This window comes from Morus notabilis, unplaced genomic scaffold, assembly GCF_000414095.1.
Source record: "Morus notabilis unplaced genomic scaffold, ASM41409v2 Scaffold112, whole genome shotgun sequence".
Taxonomy (NCBI): domain Eukaryota; kingdom Viridiplantae; phylum Streptophyta; class Magnoliopsida; order Rosales; family Moraceae; genus Morus; species Morus notabilis.
Genome location: NW_010367100.1, coordinates 350,330 through 368,839, shown reverse-complemented (window position 1 = coordinate 368,839; position 18,510 = coordinate 350,330). Strand labels below are relative to the sequence as shown.

Below are 18,510 nucleotides of genomic sequence, written 5' to 3'. Positions count from 1 at the left end.
AGGGTAGTCTTTGTATGTGAACTCCGAAGGAAAATAAATGAAAAATAACAAATAATCCATTTCGATAAAAAAAAAAAAAAAAACACAAATACATGATAAAAAAAAAAACCCCACAAGGACAGGCACAGGCGCCTCCTTCTCTTACTCTCACTCTTGCCTCGCCTGGTGGAGGGGTTTTTGTTTTAGCTTCACATCTGCAACTCTTCTTCTTCTTCTTTTTTCCCAGAAACCAATCACAATTTTGTGTCAGTCTTTTTGTCTGCTTTGTTTTCTGGTTTGTTTCTCACTTAGAAATGGCTCTGCTAGTGCGACGCATTCTAATGACAAGCCTGCCACAATCTTTATCTTTACCACCACTCAATAGCAACAACTTCATCACAAATCCTCGTAATTCCTTGTCTCTTTTACCAAATCTGCACAATCCATCTACTACTAATACTGCTGCTAGAAGAAGAAGAAGAAGGAGATTATTAGTAGTATCAAAAGATCCCTCCAACGAAACAGATAATGAAATTGAAGACGACGATGATGACGAACCCAAGATTAATGATCCTTATTCAATGGATGAGGAAGAAAGACGCGAATGGAGAAGCAAGATTAGGCAAGTAATGAGCAACATTGAAGATGACGTTGAAGAGGAGATTGACCTTGACCAAAGGAGGAAGAAAATGCAAGAACTTGTGTCTCAATACCCTCTTGTTGTTGAGGAAGACGACCCCGAATGGCCCGAAGACGCTGATGGCTGGGGCTTCAATTTGGGTCGCTTCTTCGACAAGATTACTATCAAGAACAATCCCAAGAAACAAGACAGTGATGATGATGAAGATGGATACGACAGTGAACAAAACGAGATTGTGTGGCAAGACGACAACTACATCCGTCCTATCAAAGACATTACCACCTCCGATTGGGAGCATACCGTTTTCAAGGACATCAGCCCTTTAATTATCCTTGCTCATCATCGCTACAAAAGGTTTTGGTTTTACTTTGAACCTTCTCCATCTTTCTTTTCCAACTAGAAAGCATTTTTTTTTTCTCTTAATTGTCTGTCTATTCGCATTCCCATTCCCATTCGCAGGCCGAAAGAAAACGAAAAAATTCGAGACCAAATAGAGAAGGCTGTGCAAATCATCTGGAACTGTGGGCTACCTTCTCCAAGAGTAAGCTAGCAACCAAATCTAGTACCCGTTTATTTATTCCTTGACATGGCATTTGTATTCTGTATAATTAAATTTAATAACGTTTGTCATGTTGTGCAGTGTGTTGCTGTTGATGCTGTCGTTGAGACTGATTTGGTCTCTGCTCTTAAAGTGTCTGTCTTTCCTGAGATGATTTATACCAAGGCAGGGAAGATCTTATTTCGTGACAAAGGTAACATCAACTCACGCCATTGCTTGTGCCGTGCGTGTGTGTCTGCTGTTTCTCTTCTTGGCTATGCCTTTTTATTGTCTATTCTCAATTCTTAAATCCTATTTTGCTGTTACTCCAGCAATTCGAAGTGCGGATGAGCTCTCAAAAATAATGGCGTTTTTCTATTATGGAGCAGCAAAGCCTCCTTGTTTGAAAACTGTTGGAGATACCCAGGAAGTGATCCCTTCAGTTCCTGTTAATGCCCCGCCATGAGTAGAATAGATGAGTTATGTATAATACTTTGTGATATTTTGTTGTTTCATCTGTATATCCCAGATTTTTCAGTTCTATATGGAAGTTTCTTTAGAATGAAATCTCTGTTATTCTATTAAATATCTGCCTGCTAGTGTGCCAAGAACTAAGGGACACTTGAATGTCCGGACCTGAGGGGGTCCACTCTTTTATTTCAACAACGAAATGCCAAATAAACAGTACACGTTCCAAACTGGAAAGACACCAACTTTTTTCGTTTATGAGATTATTTGTCATATTTAATGCATATAAATATATGAAACAGAGTTTGGCCCTGAGCTAGTTGTTATGAATGCCGCAACAACAAAACGCTTTGTGGTAATGAAAGCGAAAGGCGAAGAGCTGGGCAAGATTGGAGCCATCAAACTTGCAGTCATCAACACCTAGTTTTCGTTTTGTGCTCTTGCCTCCAAAAACTGAGAGGCATTTTCCCGTACTGTGTGACACCCAGAATCGGAATCCATGGTGGTTTAGTTTCTTTGGTGGATTAACTGATTTCCAGTCGGCGTCCCCTAAGCTATGAAGAGAGCTCAATGAACGGAGACTCACTTTGCCATGCTCGTCCACTGTCAGATAGCTTTGCCCTTTTGAGCACTTGTCCATGTAATTGCTAAACCTGTATCATATGTGGTACACAGACCGAGTGAAAGGCACACATGCTTTCTAGTACTGTGTTTTTGTTTAGTACATGTAATTCCTTTCCTGTACTTATTTCATGACATGAGCATGTATAGAATAGAATTTACCTGTGGTAGCCTGAAGCTGAACCGGAAGAAGAATTCCATCCAAAATAGGCATTGTATTCTGTGGACTGACCACCTTTGATATTTGGTACCGCGTAAATGCCTCTGTCGCTCAAAGGCACATAATCAGATTGCAAAGCAGCGGCAATAAGAGAATCATCAAATGCTGTCATGTGGGGGTAATCTTCATTAGGAGGGCATTTCCTTGATTCACATTTGGAGCATTGTCTGCATAGATTCTCGCTTTTTAAATCTGCAGCATTCATCGTTGCGCCATCATCACCGTAGGCGCTGCTATTTAACACCACCAGGATAATCAGGCACACACCCACCACAATGAGTCTGTCCATTCTCAGTTCTTGAATTTGTTTCTTGCTTTCTCTTGTTAGAGGTTAGTAATATTTTTTTGTGGCTCATCAAGCTGACCATGCTTATATATACAGAACACATTGCCTAGCTTTTGTTGTTGTTTATTGATGTTATCAACTCCTTTTTGTTTCCAAATGGTAAAAGGGAATTCAAGTTGCTGTCACAACGAAGCTGACAATTTATGGTAGAATATAAAATGTGCAATTGTGAATATGTAATGGTCATAATAGCTTGGAAGAGGTTGTCCTTGTTTGCCTTGGGTTGAAAACATCGACAATTTTGGTCTTATATTTCTTTAGTGATTCCAGTGATGCTAATGAAACCTTTTTCTATTATTTACCTCTGAGGAATAATGATCAGATTTACGACCCATACCGTATTTGTTGGTTTATAAATTAAATATTGTGCTTTTGACCTGGACGCTTAGGCTATCTGTGCAGTTAGCAGCTTCATTTGCGTGCATGGATATGTTTGTTGGAGGTCATTTAATTATTGTTGTTTTTAACATAATAACTTGCACATACTTGTCAGACGACCATCAACAAACACTTTCATGCTATATATAAAAACATAACACGGCAAATCTAAACCATCGCACAGCGTAAATTACCGTTTCACCGTGCCATATTTTTCAAAAAGTTAGCATAGATATTTTGCACTAACATGTTACTCCGGTACATTTATACATGTATCTGTGAATCTACACGTCCGTGTATCACTCAGAGATACCAAATATAACATCATATTTGGTACCAAATATAACATCATATACCACCAAATAGTTGTGGTGATAAGGACGCCTTTGTTAAGTCTCATCTGTCCATCCTTTCAGAGTTCGATACTACGCACTCACGCTTTGCTGGTCTACCTCTTGTGAGAGATGAAGTGAGCCTCCACGGGCCTCACAAGATGGACGGGATTAAAAACCGGTTGGATAATCAATAGAGACTAATTTAGACAATTTTCATATACTCAGTGGTCCCCGGAATTGCTACTATAACTGAAGGCTAGAGAACATAAAGTGCACCATCAGATCTCTTTTTTCATTCAATATATATATATATATATATATATATATATAACATCATATGGCAATCATGAGGCAGAAACATGGGATAAAGAGCCTTACAAGAAACTTTATTTACTCTTTTTTTTTTTTGCTACTAAAAATATTCAACAAAATAACTTGGTGAAGAAAGTTACAGCACATTAATAGATAGACCGAAACCTGTACAAAGGCCAACCTTATTTGGGAAATGAATGGCAATGTATTCAGCTGTCTATGTTTCACTTATTGAAAATTGAATGCGATGAGGACCACCAAAATACAAGCTTCTATTCCATGATTTCCAACTCTTTGTTCTTGCCATTTCTCAAGAGTCCATGCCAATAAGATGGTCCAGAGCTAACTCTATATTCTCTGTACAGAGTCCCGAGACCCATCCCGAAATCCAGGGTCCATTTGACGGCAAGCTTCGAAAAAGAAAGGGGGGAAAAAGAAAGAAAAAAAGAGCCTCTGAACTACTCTAACCAAGAGATCTAATTCTGAACTGTATATGATGATCTACTATGCACTGTGAAGAGGCAAACTTTCACCGATTCCAATTGATGGACTACGAAAAATTCATCTTAAACCAGAAATCATTCGGGCTGAAAGTAACCATCATAAATAGAAAGTCGGTCAAATGCATCAAAATTTGCCTTCATTCCGACAAATTGGCTGCCGAGCTGAGCACATCCTGCATCTGGCCACTTGCAGCCTCCGTCTCGAGTGCGTAGCGGACATAAGGTTTCACACACTCGACTAATTGGATTGCCAGGAGCAACATCATCAGCTGCAACTGTAATTGAAACGGAGAGATCGGATTTCTCATCGTTCTGCATGATACTTTCTGATTCTCTCCTTGAAGGAGAATAATTAAATTTCTGTGGAGCAACAATCAAGCTATTTTCAATATCAAGAGTGCAATCACCACTTCGTGAGAAGTGGACCTTGCATCCAAGTGATTGTATTGCTCGCTTTAAAGCCTCACTTTCCTTGCCGGCTCTCTTGGCCAAGCTCATAGCTGAGCTGCTGACATGCTTTACATCTCGTAATTCTGCACTTAAAGATTCCATTGCAGTGGTTATTTCCCTAGCTTTCTTTTCTGCAGCTTCTTTTTCCTGTAAAACAATGCATGCATCACGCAAAAGTTTATAGGATTTTCCCTAGAAGCATGTTAACAATTTACCATATTCTTGGATGAAAACCCAATAGTGTAACATTCATTTGAGAATAAGTATCCCCTGTGAGACAACTGGTAGACCTTATCTATATGAATAGTTTCAAAGTAAACCTCAAGATTTGATGTATTTATACTATTTGGCTGTCCCACAACTTAGCTTTTTATAGTCAGGTCTCCTAAACACATCATACTAACACGATGACGAAAGGCCTTAGGTTTACCTATGATGATGTTAACTATGTATCCTTTGCGGTTTTTATAGGTTTACCTATTACGCTTGCCTCAGATTTCTTAATAACAAAAACCCAAGTTACTAAAGTGATTGGTTAATACGGTAGAATCCGACAAGATCAGAGTAATCTATTACACCATCGAATCGGATGAAATAGGATCAATGTCATAAATATTAGATAGATGAGGTGCAGATGGAAGCATATAGACTTAGGATCAAAGTGGCAAACTTGTTAAATAAAAATGCTTAAGACAACGGTTAATGTATCCTGGAAAGTCGCACTTAAGGTTAGATCATTGATATTCAGAATTTCATTTATATTGAATTTAATCTTTATCCTATATTATTTTGCTGATGGGGTTGGAGGAAATAACAGGTTTTTGATACAGAAAAAAAAAAATTAAAAAAAAAATTTTAATAAAAAGCTGTCATTTCCTCTTAACCCATCAGCAAAAATAATATATAATAGAGGAAGGAAATAACAGCTAAAGAAATGATAAAACGTATTACCTTCTGCAATTCGGAAAATTTAAAAGCCATCTTACGGCATTCAGCTTCAGCTTCTGCAGCTTGTGCTTCCGTGGGACAAGACCAACGAAGATGGAACTGAGGCCAAAGAGTTGGTGCTAGAGCTGCAGCTGGTGGCAATATTGGACCATCGTGTTTCAGTGGATCATAAAAGAGGTTATAGTGCACATGTGAATTTCCTTCTCCAACACGTAGCTCAACCAAATATGCCCACAAGCATCCAGAAGCTTCAGAAATACCACATTGCTGCCTCTCTTTTTCACTAATTTAACATAAGCAATCAGTATAAAGGTACTTAGCAACCAGCAAACTTAATGCTATAAGAATAGAAGAAATCTTCACGGTCCATTGATCACATCAACATCATTGGGTTGCATTTGCACCAAATAAAAAGTTCCATGTAATTAAAAAAAAAGGAAAGCAAAAAAAATTAACAAAGGAAAGAAAGAGCATACTTAGGCTTTGTTTAGGATAACTACTTCTAGGCTGTTATTTGTTGGGAAACAAAAAAATAAAAATAAAAATAAAAAAGAGAGGAGGAGAGATAGGCTTTAAATTAGTGTCGGAAAATTTTCATTAAAAACAGATTAACAAGACACGATGGCGATGTTTAAATTTGTTATCAAGGGACAAGAGAGTAGCTTTTAAAAGTTTCACTAAATTCTTCACAATTTCCCCTTCTTCTCTTAAAAATCTTTTTCAGCACATTTCACCAAGTTTTAACTCAAGCCCCTTACAAGCCCAGACCATCTTACATGGCAGCATACCAAAACCACTTCTCCTTAACAGTCCACTCTACGGATCATCTTTTGACCTTTTGAAAACTTAAAAGACATTTTATTAGAACACTAACAAACTATTGTCACAAAGAGAGAGAGAGAGAGAGAGTAGGAAAAAACAAAGGAACAAAAACAAAGAGTAATAGCAATAACAAGCAAGATCCTAGTATTCTTGTGTTCTATCTTCACAACAATTCATCATATTTTCTAGTTTACCGGCAGTGAGTCAAGTCTCAAATCATTTCAAACTTTTCTCTGATATCATGGCATCCAAACGACTCATAATTATAACCAACACACCAATATATCATAACTCGCCTCACTTTATGCAGTACGCATCCAACAGCAGATATAATTTGTAAACCAGTGCACTGTTTCGCAATCTAACTTCTCAAGTAGAGACGTGTAAACACACACATTGGAATATAATTAGAAAATAAGATCATAGCCCTTTAGTTAAACTTTACTACAATGAAATTTCTTAAACTTATTCTTTTGAAAAAAAAAAAAAAAAAAAAAAAAAAAAAAAAAAAAAAGAGTTGTTTTCAAAGATATGGAAGGACACATTAATAATAACTAGCTTTTTCAATATATTTCACATCTAGCTGTCTATCAACAAGAGGGAAAATTAACTGATACTGATACCCATTAAAGAATAGAATAAATAGAGAAAAATCAAGTAATTGCACCCCAGAAACCAAAAAGGAGTACCTACCTATTACACAAGAAGTTCCCAAAGCGACAGGAAAGCACACAATCCAAGAGATCCACTAAGAAAGCCTACATCACCAAAAGTAAGGGAAGGTTACTTTTCTGTCCAAGAAAGGGAGAAAAAAGTAAAGGAAGGAGATGATTTTCATAAACGTAAAATAGAACACCCAGCCATTTAATTGAAGTGGAAAGTTCACATGCCGAAGAAGGATACATACTGATGAGAACTCGAAAGCAAAAGGATACATCCGCAACAATTGTGAAACACAATCAATCCACTGCACAAAAATTGTGATCAAATAAGTGCCAAATACAAGGAAATGTCAAAAACCACCTGAGTTCTTGGACAAAGCCTCATCTTGTTAGCTAGCACACCAGTTGACCCATTACAGGAGATAAAAGATCTCCATTAGTCTTAAGGTTTAAAGCATAAATTTCCCAATATCAAACATTAGTTTAACTAAGAAGCAAATTTGTCTCTTCCCATTAGGCTTACTTAGGGCCCAGCAGAATTTTATGGACTGGGAAGAAGTCATAGTCAGCTGAAGGCCAGATGAGTCCCCTTTGGAACTACAGTCCTGCTCTGGGAACCCACCCATGCCCTGCACAGCCCCATTCAAATTTCACAGAGATCTTCTCTGTAATAGAAGAGCCCGTAAGGATTCAGAATTCACTTTTTACAAACCAGACCTTTCAAACAAAATGTTGAGCCCACCGCGTTATATATTCTGTTACCTATGCCACGAAATGCAGAAAACAATAATTCTTGTGGAAAGATGAAACTTTTTTATGAAGTCATGAACTACGCCAACAAAAGATTGTCAGCATAATATATCCCTAGTACCTAAAGATGATAATGCACGCACCTGCAAAAATATGGGAGAATAATTGTTTGAATGATGCGACGAATTAGGATTTTGAGATCCATAGGATCCTGATGGTTGGCGCATGGGTGATGACGAAAAACTTCCAGTGGAAGACTGCCTTGATAATTCAAAAGGTACATTCACACCACCAGATACAGTTGGCAAGCCCACACGATCTGAAAATGGATGGCCAAATGCGAGCCAATCTTTTTCAACAAGTGCCTACTCAAAATATATATTGAATTCATGAGGTCATATTCCAGGCAAATACATCCAGTAACAAAGGCAGGGAGACGGGAATCAGATTCCGGTAAAGATGTGATTCAACCAAGTTTTAAACCAAACACACACACACACACATTAATACTACAAAGAACATAGCAGAAAAATCTATATATTGTACAATTACTAGGAACAACATTCAGCAGATTCCTATAAGTGCCTCTTAGATAATTTTCAGTGTCTCATAAGACTTGAGGCTAAAACACAAGAACATGCAACTGAAGAAGTATATTTAATGTCAAGATTATACCTGAAACCCTGTGAAAGTTCGATAATATGGATCAAGCATCAAACTGGCAAGCGAAACGAGTTGAGTTGTTCTATCCCAACCATCACTACAAAAATGGGTCATGAGAACGTTAGAAATGGCATCATATTGAAAACACCAAAACGTTACTGTTTCTATGAATAAACAACATCAAAATGCCTCACCTGCAATGAACTAGTACAGATGCTGATTCTAAAGCAACACGTGCAGCAATCCAAGCTGAGCCAGCCAAGATACTTTGTATATGTATTAACCAACCACTGTCTCCAAGACTCGATACTGAAACAGACATACTGCTGAGATTGCCTCCACCCCAGGTCCACCCACCATGTCTCTGTCAACAGTCATGGTACAAAACAATCTTACTTTCTTGCTGAAGTTTGGTAAAAAGTCATAAAGAAACTTCACATTCTCTGTAGTGTGAATCCTTGACAAGATTTCATTTTTAAAATTTATTTTGACGAACACCAACAACATTTAGGATTTAACTTGAATCCTCAATAACATTTCATATTTTTTTTTTACTTAATTGTGGCAGACACTCCTAGGGCCTTTAGGATTATATCGTTTAACCCTTCTTATTCTTTTTATAAGAAAAACCTTTCATTGATAAAAATCAATTACAAGGAGAAAGGATAAAGTATTCTCAAACAAGAACTAAATGTCATGGTTGATGCTCATAAAATGATGAGTCTATAACAAGACCGACCAAGAATGATGACATTCCATCTGATGAATTTGCACCATGTGTATCCAAGTAGTCTCTTAGCCGAGCAAAACTATCTCGCATCGCGTGGATGTTATCTATCCCAAAGAAAACTACCTGGTGAAATATAACAAAAAAAGAAATTAGCAAAACCATGATGCCAACTTTTATTACTAAAATTTCCCTCCAAAAAAATTATTCACCAAGTGAAGCATTAATGGAATTCTCAAACCTGAGACAGACCTCAGATTGAAAATAGTTTGAAGAGGACTCCGAGCCACCTCCCATTGCACTATTAGCCAAAGCATTTTTTCTAGGTCTAGCATCAGCTATGTATAACTTCCTGGTTGAGGAGGGAATCAATAAAATTAACCCAAACAATACAGTTTTCTGGAGAGGGGGAAAGAATCAACTGTCAGCTGAGAAAACAAAACCAATAACAGGTCAACCCTTATTCCTTACCTCCTTTTTCCCCCTGCACCACCAAGTTGAGTACAAAGTGCAGCAACAAGCTTCTCATCAGTATTGCTGCAAAGAAAAAGGAGAAAATGTGAACTTGTACAAATTCTTGAAAGTAAGCAGTCATCTCTTTGCATACGTCATTTGGTATATAGTGGTTTTATTTTGACAAATTACCTCCTCATGTTCATCATAAGACCAACTAATGGTTGGGATGACCGCGCAAGAACTGCTCCCGTTCCTGTAATTTGCCATGTCAACAAAGATGAGAATAAAAATTGTGACAAAATATAGAAATAAGTAAGGTTCACCGCATACCTGGATGACACCACGTAATTACAGGCAATCGACATCTTGCTCGAAAGCTGGAAGCTTGAAGCAAATCATCATCACTACCATTTGCAGCAATCAAAGTGTCATTAGCATAATTTGTATATCAAAGTAAACCTAATCAATGGTTGACAATGACATCAAATCAGAAGCGAAAACAGATCGGATGGGTCTCAAAAGTCTTACGTAATGCAACTTGGTACAATCAAGGAAAATGGATAAGTCTGGCAGATTGTATAGCTGGAATTTACACTACTTATTCTCCATAAGTCATTGGACAATGTGAAAGAACCATCTTCAACCATGCTTACTGATGCATGGGAAAAGCCCTTTCCAAGAAGCCGAAAATATTCATTTAATAATCGCAACTGTGGGTTAGTGTTACTGAACTTGGAAGGCCCAGAAATTAAAGCATAAAGATCCCAGAGTCTTGGTGGCTTCGCACACCTCAACAATGCGTCAAATACTGCACGTCTCTGTAGGTGCCAAAATGTATTAGATCAAACCAGAATACATGAAAGAAGCAGCCAACATAACACTGATTTCTGAACTCACTATTATGATTTCTGAACTCGTTATACTTCCACTTACAAAAAAGTTAACACAAGCATAATAAACCACTTTTGAACTATAGAGTTGACTTGAAATTCAGAGAGAGAGAGAGAGAGAGAGAGAGAGAGCAGAAGAAGAAGAAGAAGAAGAAGGACTACAGACAAACAAGGAAGTTCACTGACTAACAAGAAAGAATGTATTTTACGCTGCAAAAAGACAAAAGGCATATACTCATGAAAATCTTGCTAACTACAGCAAAGTAAAACGTCCAACTAGTCTCAATTTAATGTAAATTATGTAATAAAACAAAGCTGTCTGATCGATGGTCATATAGGAAGCATAACTCCAAAGTCAATTTGAGAAAATGTGGCATGCGCCATAGTTTGACTCCTCTTTTAGACTATTGACACCATGACAATGAGTTTGAAACATCCATTGTCCCAAAGAAACACGACACTCAATCCGCTAGATCAATCTGCAGCTACCCTCAAAGTAACTTGCCATCCATGAATGTTTACATCTCACATGCCGTATTAGGATTCAAAAGCACTTGACTTTGCAACTAACAGATCACAGAAAAATTTGCAAGCAAGCACCTCGGTCGGATAAAATGTGTGGTTGCATGTTATTGTTGCTCATAAAAATACTCAGAGTGCAGAATGAGACTCCAAAACTAATGTATAGTAAAGACATCATTATGTAAAGCGTGAAATTCTCCATCCTCTTATTATATGATTATTAAATGATAAACAAACATTGAACATTCTCAGAGCTTATGTCTTACAATGAAAACATGCCTCTGATTGCAATGTTGGCATCCGTAACCATGGATATAATAATTGTATTATCTCTATTTTATGTACTATTGCAACCAAATGCAAATATTAAAGATGTGAAATTAATGAGCTATGAGATTAGAACCAAATTAATGAGCTATAAAATTGGAACCAAATTAATGAGCTACATAAAAACTTTTATCAAATGACTACTTCCAGGAAAATCTGATTCACGCCATGCACGTAGTAGTAATAAAAACAAAATATAAGGAATTCAATATTAGAAAAAGAGGAGGAGGAGGAGGCACCTGCTTTGTTCGAGGTCGAAATCCAAAGACAATAATTCTCATGTCTTTCCCTGAAAAACAGATAACAATCCTTTATTTCTCTCATTGCCTTCAGAAAGAAGCAACAACTGATAAAACAAAATGCATTTGATTTTGTAATGTAAGCAAAAGAAACTACTGGGGACATGTATTACTCAACTAGCAAAAGATAATCACCTATTCGAATCTTTTTCCTTCGTTTAAATTGTTAAGGTCTTTCCCACATTTTTCCCATTAAAATATAGGCTCCTACAAGTATTTGGAGTATTTATTCTAACTTTCAATTTCTGATTTCCATAAGTCCAAAGCCATTTAAATTGGTAAACTCTTGCTGAATTCATACCAGACAAATTCCACAACATTATATCGCATCGAAGGCTGAAAATACATGAATCCGTTACAAGTTAATTCTTGCAATGTACCACACGTGAGCGCGCGCACACAGAGAAATAGAGAGGACCTAAATGAAGTCTGAAAGTACTAGTTCTTATGCCAAAACCGGGCAAGCTACTATATGACTACCCACCATACTAATATTAACTGCCACCATGTTATGACATCACATATCTTTTAGGTAACCACATAGTATTCCAAACACCATGTTGTAGAACATAGAAACTATGTTAAAAATGTTGTCAATCATCATAACATGAATTCACAATTTGACACCAAATTCAGGAAAACAAATGAGGATGATTTAAAGAAATATCTAAAAGCATACCAATAACCTGGAGAAGTCGTCGAGATGGACTCTTGTCAGACTGGCGAGGAGCTGATTGCATCTTCGAAGCCTAAAACTCCCAGAAATGATGTATTCAATACACAAATTACTTCAGTTTAAAATACATACATACATAAATAAATAAATAATAATAATAATAAACCAACATCTAGCCGCAAAGCCAGAATACATATGTTACTTTTATTCATGTCAGATAATATTGCAATAATATTTACATATTTGATTTTTCTTCTACCCAATATTTTGATGTCAAAAAAGTTGGAAAAAGTAAAATAAAGTCTTCTAATGAGAAAGAGAAGTGAACTTGCAAATAGTTGATAATTTAGTTATTAAAAAAAATGAAGCAAATAATTATGTTCAACTGTTTCTAGAAAAGTAGAACAAGGTGATGCGTGAAGAGGATGCTAAAAGGTGAGAATCCAACAGTAAGTTGATGAATGATTTACTCTCTCCACACAATTTAGTCGACCAAATGTACAAGACTACAACCATGAAAACTTGAATTCTCAACCGTCTTTTATCGGACAGAAAACAATGACAAGTCACTAACTGAAGCTGGGTTATATGTGGAGGAGTGAGAAAAGTTATACAATAGCAAAACATAGAAAAATAGCTCACAGTGCATGAAAATGACTTCTCTTAAGAAATGCAGCAAATACCTCACATCAACACACTCAGCAAATAATATTAAGACACTTCTCTCATGATTTAAGGGGAAACATGTGAATAATATATTTGCAGATCCAAGATAGCGTTTATATCTAAATCTAAATTCTAAAAAAGTTCAAACACAAATTTATAAGTAAAAAAAAAAAGGTTTTCCTCCACAGAACCCAAAATAAATTCCTCCTCCTGTAAGTTTTTTATTTTTTGATAATAAATAACATTCCATTAATGATAAAATCATTTACAAAGGAAAAGAGGACAAATTGTCCTCAAGAAAACTCAATAAACAAACAAAACCGAGAATAAATGGGGACAGGTCTGAAACTTACAATTTTGTTGAACTTCTCAATTGTCATCAATGGTATAGTACCCAGGGGGATAATATTCCTTGTTCCCTCACTCTTGGGGAAAAAAAAAAGGAAACAGAAAAGTTACTCAAAACAAATAAAGGATAAAAATGAAACACACACCCAAAGAAGCATAAAAACACAATTACTTTCAGTACATTTGAGTGATACGGCTATATTAGTTGAGTTCTTCCACACCACAGACAACACACGGGCGGAGAATTCAGTCAAAACTAAGCAAGAATACATGCAAAAGAGGACATAAGCATGTGAAAGAACTATCAAACACTATATGGTTCTAATGCCAAAAGGACGTATATATATTGGCTCTCGTACAACAGTTATCATAAAAGAGACAAAGAGGCAGAACAACCTCTCCTCGTATCCATAAGTCTTGTCCTCCATGTGTGTGTGTGTCTGTATATATGTTCGCATGTATGTGCGGTGTGGAAAGGCGTGTGCCACTGTGCATAATAATTTAGCTACAGCATAGCAGAACAAAAAAGACGATAAAATACAAAGGGCTGCATTTTATAGCTTGCAAGTTCCTGCCATTGAATGATCACTAAACATGTTGCTTTTATGAGCCATTGAATGATCACTAAACATGTTGCATACATCACTTACCAGAAAAAGAAGTCGATAATTGGTTACTAGCAAAGTACCTGCCTCATCAGTGTTAACGAGAACAACACCATAACCCTGAAAGTAAATGTTGAAATCACTGTTTATGATCTCAAAAATACATATGTACAAGGAAATAACTGTTAAATACTTATATAATTAATAATATAAGATCTTCAACAAACCCCAGGACAGAGGAAAAAGAATATCATCTCAACCAAGAAATGTATCTCACACATATTCTAAACTCCTAATCAGTTTTGATCTTGCACGACCGATCTCTACCAAAAAATCGAAATTTTCACAAACCAGTTAAACTAGTTGTAGTTTGCTTCCATTGACTACTAAGATAACATCTCATAAATGATTTTATTATCTGGGCTTCACTACACCCACGTTAGGAATTCCAATAAGAGCGAAATGAAAACACGAAATACACTAAGCAACTTTAAGATTTAGATGAACCAGCCGATATGATACTCTTTCTCATCTCCTCATAATTGCTCTCAAACACTTAATGGATGGCCTAGTCAATTCCATTTAGAACCAACAACCTTCAAGGAGGCTTAGTTATCAAGTCTACAGACATCCATACTTTATGGTCTTCACCATATCAGAGATTCACCACATTGTTATTCTACTAACTCACTTGCATCTTATCAACATGGCATAACCTAATTTGATGTAAAGTCTACACTACAATACAACCTATCCAACAACGAATTTTCTGTATCCATAGTTTACACACGATTGAAACTATTACAAAAGACGGTCAACTCAACAACAAAAGAAATTCACCAAAAAAAAAAAAGAAAGAAAGAAAGAACAAACAAGCAAGCTGAATTCTCTAAGTACCTCCACTATGACTTGCTCTGCCTCAATCAAGAACTCCAAATTCGTATACGAAATTGACCGCGAAACCGGCTGCAACAAACACAAAAACAGAAAATGAAAATTTTTTCTTTCTCTCTCAATTCTCATTCATGTCGAAAATGACTGATTAGGAAACCCTAGAAGATAGAGAGAGAGAGGAAAAAAAAAAGAAAAAGAAAAGAAAAACCTCAATCTTGGTCCATTCGAGGGCGTCCCAGCTACCGGTGCCCTCCATTCTCTCGGAGGAGGAGTCTCTGAGAGGCATGGATCGGTCGGAGCGTGATTTCGGCGCGGTCATAAGCGGCGAACCGACTCTCTCCGAGCTTTTCACAGAGAATCTGTGATAGGAGAGAGAGAGAGAGAGAGAGAGAAAACCAAATGAGGAGAGAGAAATAAAGAAATGGGTTTTGGTTTGTTATGTATTGTCGTGGAATGGAAGAGGTTGCAACCAACCTGCCGTTCAAAGGGGTGTTCCTGCTCTGCGCCTCACACGCGATTCCTTGCGTTTACGCTGCACCACGTCACTCGACCTCAACAATAAACTAATCATTATCTGTTTTTTTTTTTTTTTTTAAGTTTTTTGTATAGCACATTATCTACTCCATACCATTGAGCAATTTTTTTAAATCAGTTTTCTAATCCCATCAGCCAAAAAAGAAAAAAACAAAAAAAAAAAAACTTTTTTTTGCTATGAAAAAAAAAGGCTGGAATCTTCCGAGCTACCGAGTGTCCACCTGTTTAAGGGTTATTAAAATGAAAAATATATTTATTAGGGTCTTTTATGTAAGTTTTCTTTTCAAATTATAACGAAGTACCACGATTTATAGAGCTGTGCAGAATTGAAGACATCCGGAGCCGCATAGTAACGCTTTTTTTTTCAAGGTTAAGTTATATTTTAAAACACAAAAATATAAATATTAGTGTTGACACAAATGATCTCACAATACAAATATAATTTGACTCCGACTATTAACTGGTTCCACTACTTACAGGGAAAATAGTAAGGGAGGAAAACGTGCATTGAGCTCCTACAACGGAAAGTTAGTACGGAAAATGAACACACATATAGCACTTTAAAAACACCCATCTGCAATCGATAGACAACTCTAATCAATGAGTCTAAGATACTTATAGACTAAAGATCAACCATAACACCGCTGAGAAACACCTCAAACGAATAGAACATAACAAAATAATTACCGGCAGAGAAACTACCTCTACTATTAGGGTCTTATTTGGAGAATAAAAAAAGAAGAATGTAAAGGAAGACAAAAAAGAAAAAGAGTGGGAAAGAGGATAGAAAGTATTAAAACAAAAACCCCCCACTTACGAAATGTTTTACATAAGATTTAAAAGAAATTTTGACACAAAAAAATCTCTAGTGTGCAGGTTTCGTTTGGATTTTTTTTTTTATGAAAACTCGGCGGTGGTCACAATTCTCTTGCGGTGACTCTGCTCAATTCCAGGTTTTTTAGCTTTTGTACCATGGTGGTTGGCTTGTCGCCAATGTTTCAGTCATTCATAGTTTTCTTAGTGCTTAGTTAATTTTAATAAAAACATTGTTATTTTTGTCATGTTTATGTATTATAATAACGATATGGTTTTTCCACATTCTGATTTTCTTTGTGTGTCACACACGTCTGAGCTGGTCATTAAAGGTGTGTGTGTTCGTTTACGACTAGATTTGTTTCTAGGCCGCGTTACTTGTGTCCTCAGTATTTAATGTTTGGTCTTGGTCGACTGGTTTTATCCATTGATTGTGATCCTACTTAATTTTTTTTTGTCAACTGTGATCTTTACACATATTTCTTTTAAAAATAAATAACAATACATAAAAGAGTCAAAGCTTTTTTCTGACAGCCCCTCCACTAACTTTTCTTTCCTTTTTATTTTTTTGTGAATTTTTACATTTTAATTTTTTGTGTTTTTTAAAAATTTATTGTTCCCCACTTTACTCTTATAAAAGTAATTTTTTTCGCATGTATTCCTATTTCAATTTTGATTGGTCAAAATAATTTTCTTCAAATGTGTTCTTACTTAATTTTTTTTGTCAATTGTGGTCTTTACGCATATTTCTTTTTAAAATAATTTAAAAAATTCTTAAATAATTATATAAATGAATTTCTCATTATTCGGTAAATAATAAACTTTTTAATTGTCTTCAACACGGTATTATATGTGGAGTACGTTAAAAACTAGTAGGATAAAAAAAAAGAACGGAAAAAGAGGGACAAAAGAATAAAGAAGAGAGGAAAAGGGGGAAAAGTGAAAGAAAAATAAAAAAGAAGATGGAATGTGAAAAAAAAAAACAAAAAAACAAAAACTCCAACAAAACGTTTAGTTGGAAGTGAATGAGAAACTCATTATCCTTTAGTATACGTGTATAGATATGGATATAGATAGATAGACGTACAGATTCACACCATTTTTCTTATAATTTGTGGGTCATTGCTATTTTATTCACAAATTTAAAAACTCTTTCTTTGTCAGTTTTTTTTTTTTTTTTTTTTTTTGGCTGAAGTCTTTTACTTTGCCACTTTTTTAAGTGGCATACGTATTAATTCTGTTTCAAAAAATTCAAAAAGACGAAGTGAGAATGAAGTAGGAAAGATTGAAAAGTAAAAAGAAAAGTGGTGACAATAATTCTGAAAATAATAATCCCATCACATTAAAGTGTTCACACTCAAAGAACATACAATTAAAATGTAATTAATGTCTAAAAAAAAATACACTTCTTCTGTTGGTGGGACAAGACAACGTGTCCTAAGGTAGAATTTTAAGTTTCATTTTATTTTTATTAGTTCTCTTTTGCTCTCAATTCTCGTGAGTACTCATCTCTCTCATTTTATACTCAAAAAGAGTTTATTTTAATATTTTTTTCGTTGAAAATCTAGTTTCCATCTCAAAACCACATGTCATTATTTTTTGTTTAAAAGTCTAAAAGGCGACGTTCTTATTATTTAATGCAGGAACAAACAAAGACAATGCTTTATTGATGATTTGTTGATCTTAAGAATCTTGGATATTCGGGGAAAACATAGGAAAGCTCCTTGTGTTATTACAATTCAGACCTCGTTCATTTCACCGATTTGAATTTTTAATTTTAAGTTTTTACAGTAAAAAGTTCTCAGAAAGTGTTACATCTAACTTTTTCTGCTACAGTGAAAAGATCTCAAAAAATGTCACATCTCAACCTAAATTAAAAATTTGAATCCGCAAAGTGAATGAGACCTCAATGATTTTCCTCTTTGCCCGAGTGAATTAAAGTCAACACTGACGGTGTAACGACGAATGGTTGACCGATCATGCTTCGTGTGGTAGAGTTTTATGCACTTATTAAGGGATGCTCCATACGTCCTATTCGTATAACTTGTGAAGCTGAATTAATTGGCATTATCAGCTGGAATTACATCTGGTTTGAGTGTGAATTGATTTGACGTAGTT

General features: G+C 35.9%; 2 protein-coding genes across 4 annotated transcripts; one reads left to right on the top strand and one right to left on the bottom strand.

Annotated features, from left to right (window-relative positions):
* Window positions 1-122: 122 nt before the first annotated feature.
* On the top strand, window positions 123-2,336 carry LOC21399849 (thioredoxin-like fold domain-containing protein MRL7L, chloroplastic). Its single transcript, XM_010111892.2, has 4 exons — window positions 123-973; window positions 1,079-1,160; window positions 1,260-1,371; window positions 1,490-2,336. Exons 1-4 carry the CDS (start codon window positions 294-296, stop codon window positions 1,621-1,623), a joined length of 1,008 nt encoding a protein of 335 aa, XP_010110194.1. The 5' UTR covers window positions 123-293; the 3' UTR covers window positions 1,624-2,336.
* Window positions 2,337-3,885: 1,549 nt separating this feature from the next.
* LOC21399847 (phosphatidylinositol-3-phosphatase myotubularin-1) lies at window positions 3,886-15,571 on the bottom strand. 3 transcript variants are annotated; one of them, XM_024174614.1, is made up of 20 exons: window positions 15,520-15,571; window positions 15,254-15,404; window positions 15,049-15,117; window positions 14,197-14,271; window positions 13,552-13,623; window positions 12,536-12,605; window positions 11,797-11,846; window positions 10,347-10,636; window positions 10,149-10,222; window positions 10,008-10,071; window positions 9,834-9,899; window positions 9,615-9,714; window positions 9,375-9,488; window positions 8,830-8,999; window positions 8,648-8,732; window positions 8,116-8,337; window positions 7,468-7,527; window positions 7,254-7,318; window positions 5,742-6,021; window positions 3,886-4,937 (listed from the first exon to the last, which is right to left on the bottom strand). In XM_024174614.1, the coding sequence occupies exons 2-20, from the start codon at window positions 15,362-15,364 to the stop codon at window positions 4,416-4,418; spliced, it is 2,559 nt and encodes an 852-aa protein (XP_024030382.1). In that variant the 5' UTR covers window positions 15,365-15,404; window positions 15,520-15,571; the 3' UTR covers window positions 3,886-4,415. The 3 variants fall into 3 exon arrangements, with proteins under 3 accessions (XP_024030382.1, XP_024030383.1, XP_024030384.1); XM_024174615.1 differs by lacking the exons at window positions 15,049-15,117; window positions 15,254-15,404; window positions 15,520-15,571 and adding an exon at window positions 13,943-14,117 and having other exon boundaries at window positions 14,197-14,215; XM_024174616.1 differs by lacking the exons at window positions 14,197-14,271; window positions 15,049-15,117; window positions 15,254-15,404; window positions 15,520-15,571 and adding an exon at window positions 13,728-13,917.
* Between the last annotated feature and the right edge of the window lie 2,939 nt (window positions 15,572-18,510).

Coding starts and splice junctions, on each gene's coding strand:
- LOC21399849 (XM_010111892.2), top strand. CDS start 294: ATGGCTCTGCTAGTGCGACGCATTCTAATGACAAGCCTGCCACAATCT. Junction 1,161..1,259: donor GTGGGCTACCTTCTCCAAGA/GTAAGCTAGCAA, acceptor CATGTTGTGCAG/TGTGTTGCTGTTGATGCTGT. Junction 1,372..1,489: donor GATCTTATTTCGTGACAAAG/GTAACATCAACT, acceptor CTGTTACTCCAG/CAATTCGAAGTGCGGATGAG.
- LOC21399847 (XM_024174614.1), bottom strand. CDS start 15,364: ATGACCGCGCCGAAATCACGCTCCGACCGATCCATGCCTCTCAGAGAC. Junction 14,272..15,048: donor CAGAGCAAGTCATAGTGGAG/GTACTTAGAGAA, acceptor ATTTACTTTCAG/GGTTATGGTGTTGTTCTCGT. Junction 9,715..9,833: donor GGTGCAGGGGGAAAAAGGAG/GTAAGGAATAAG, acceptor CTCCTCAACCAG/GAAGTTATACATAGCTGATG.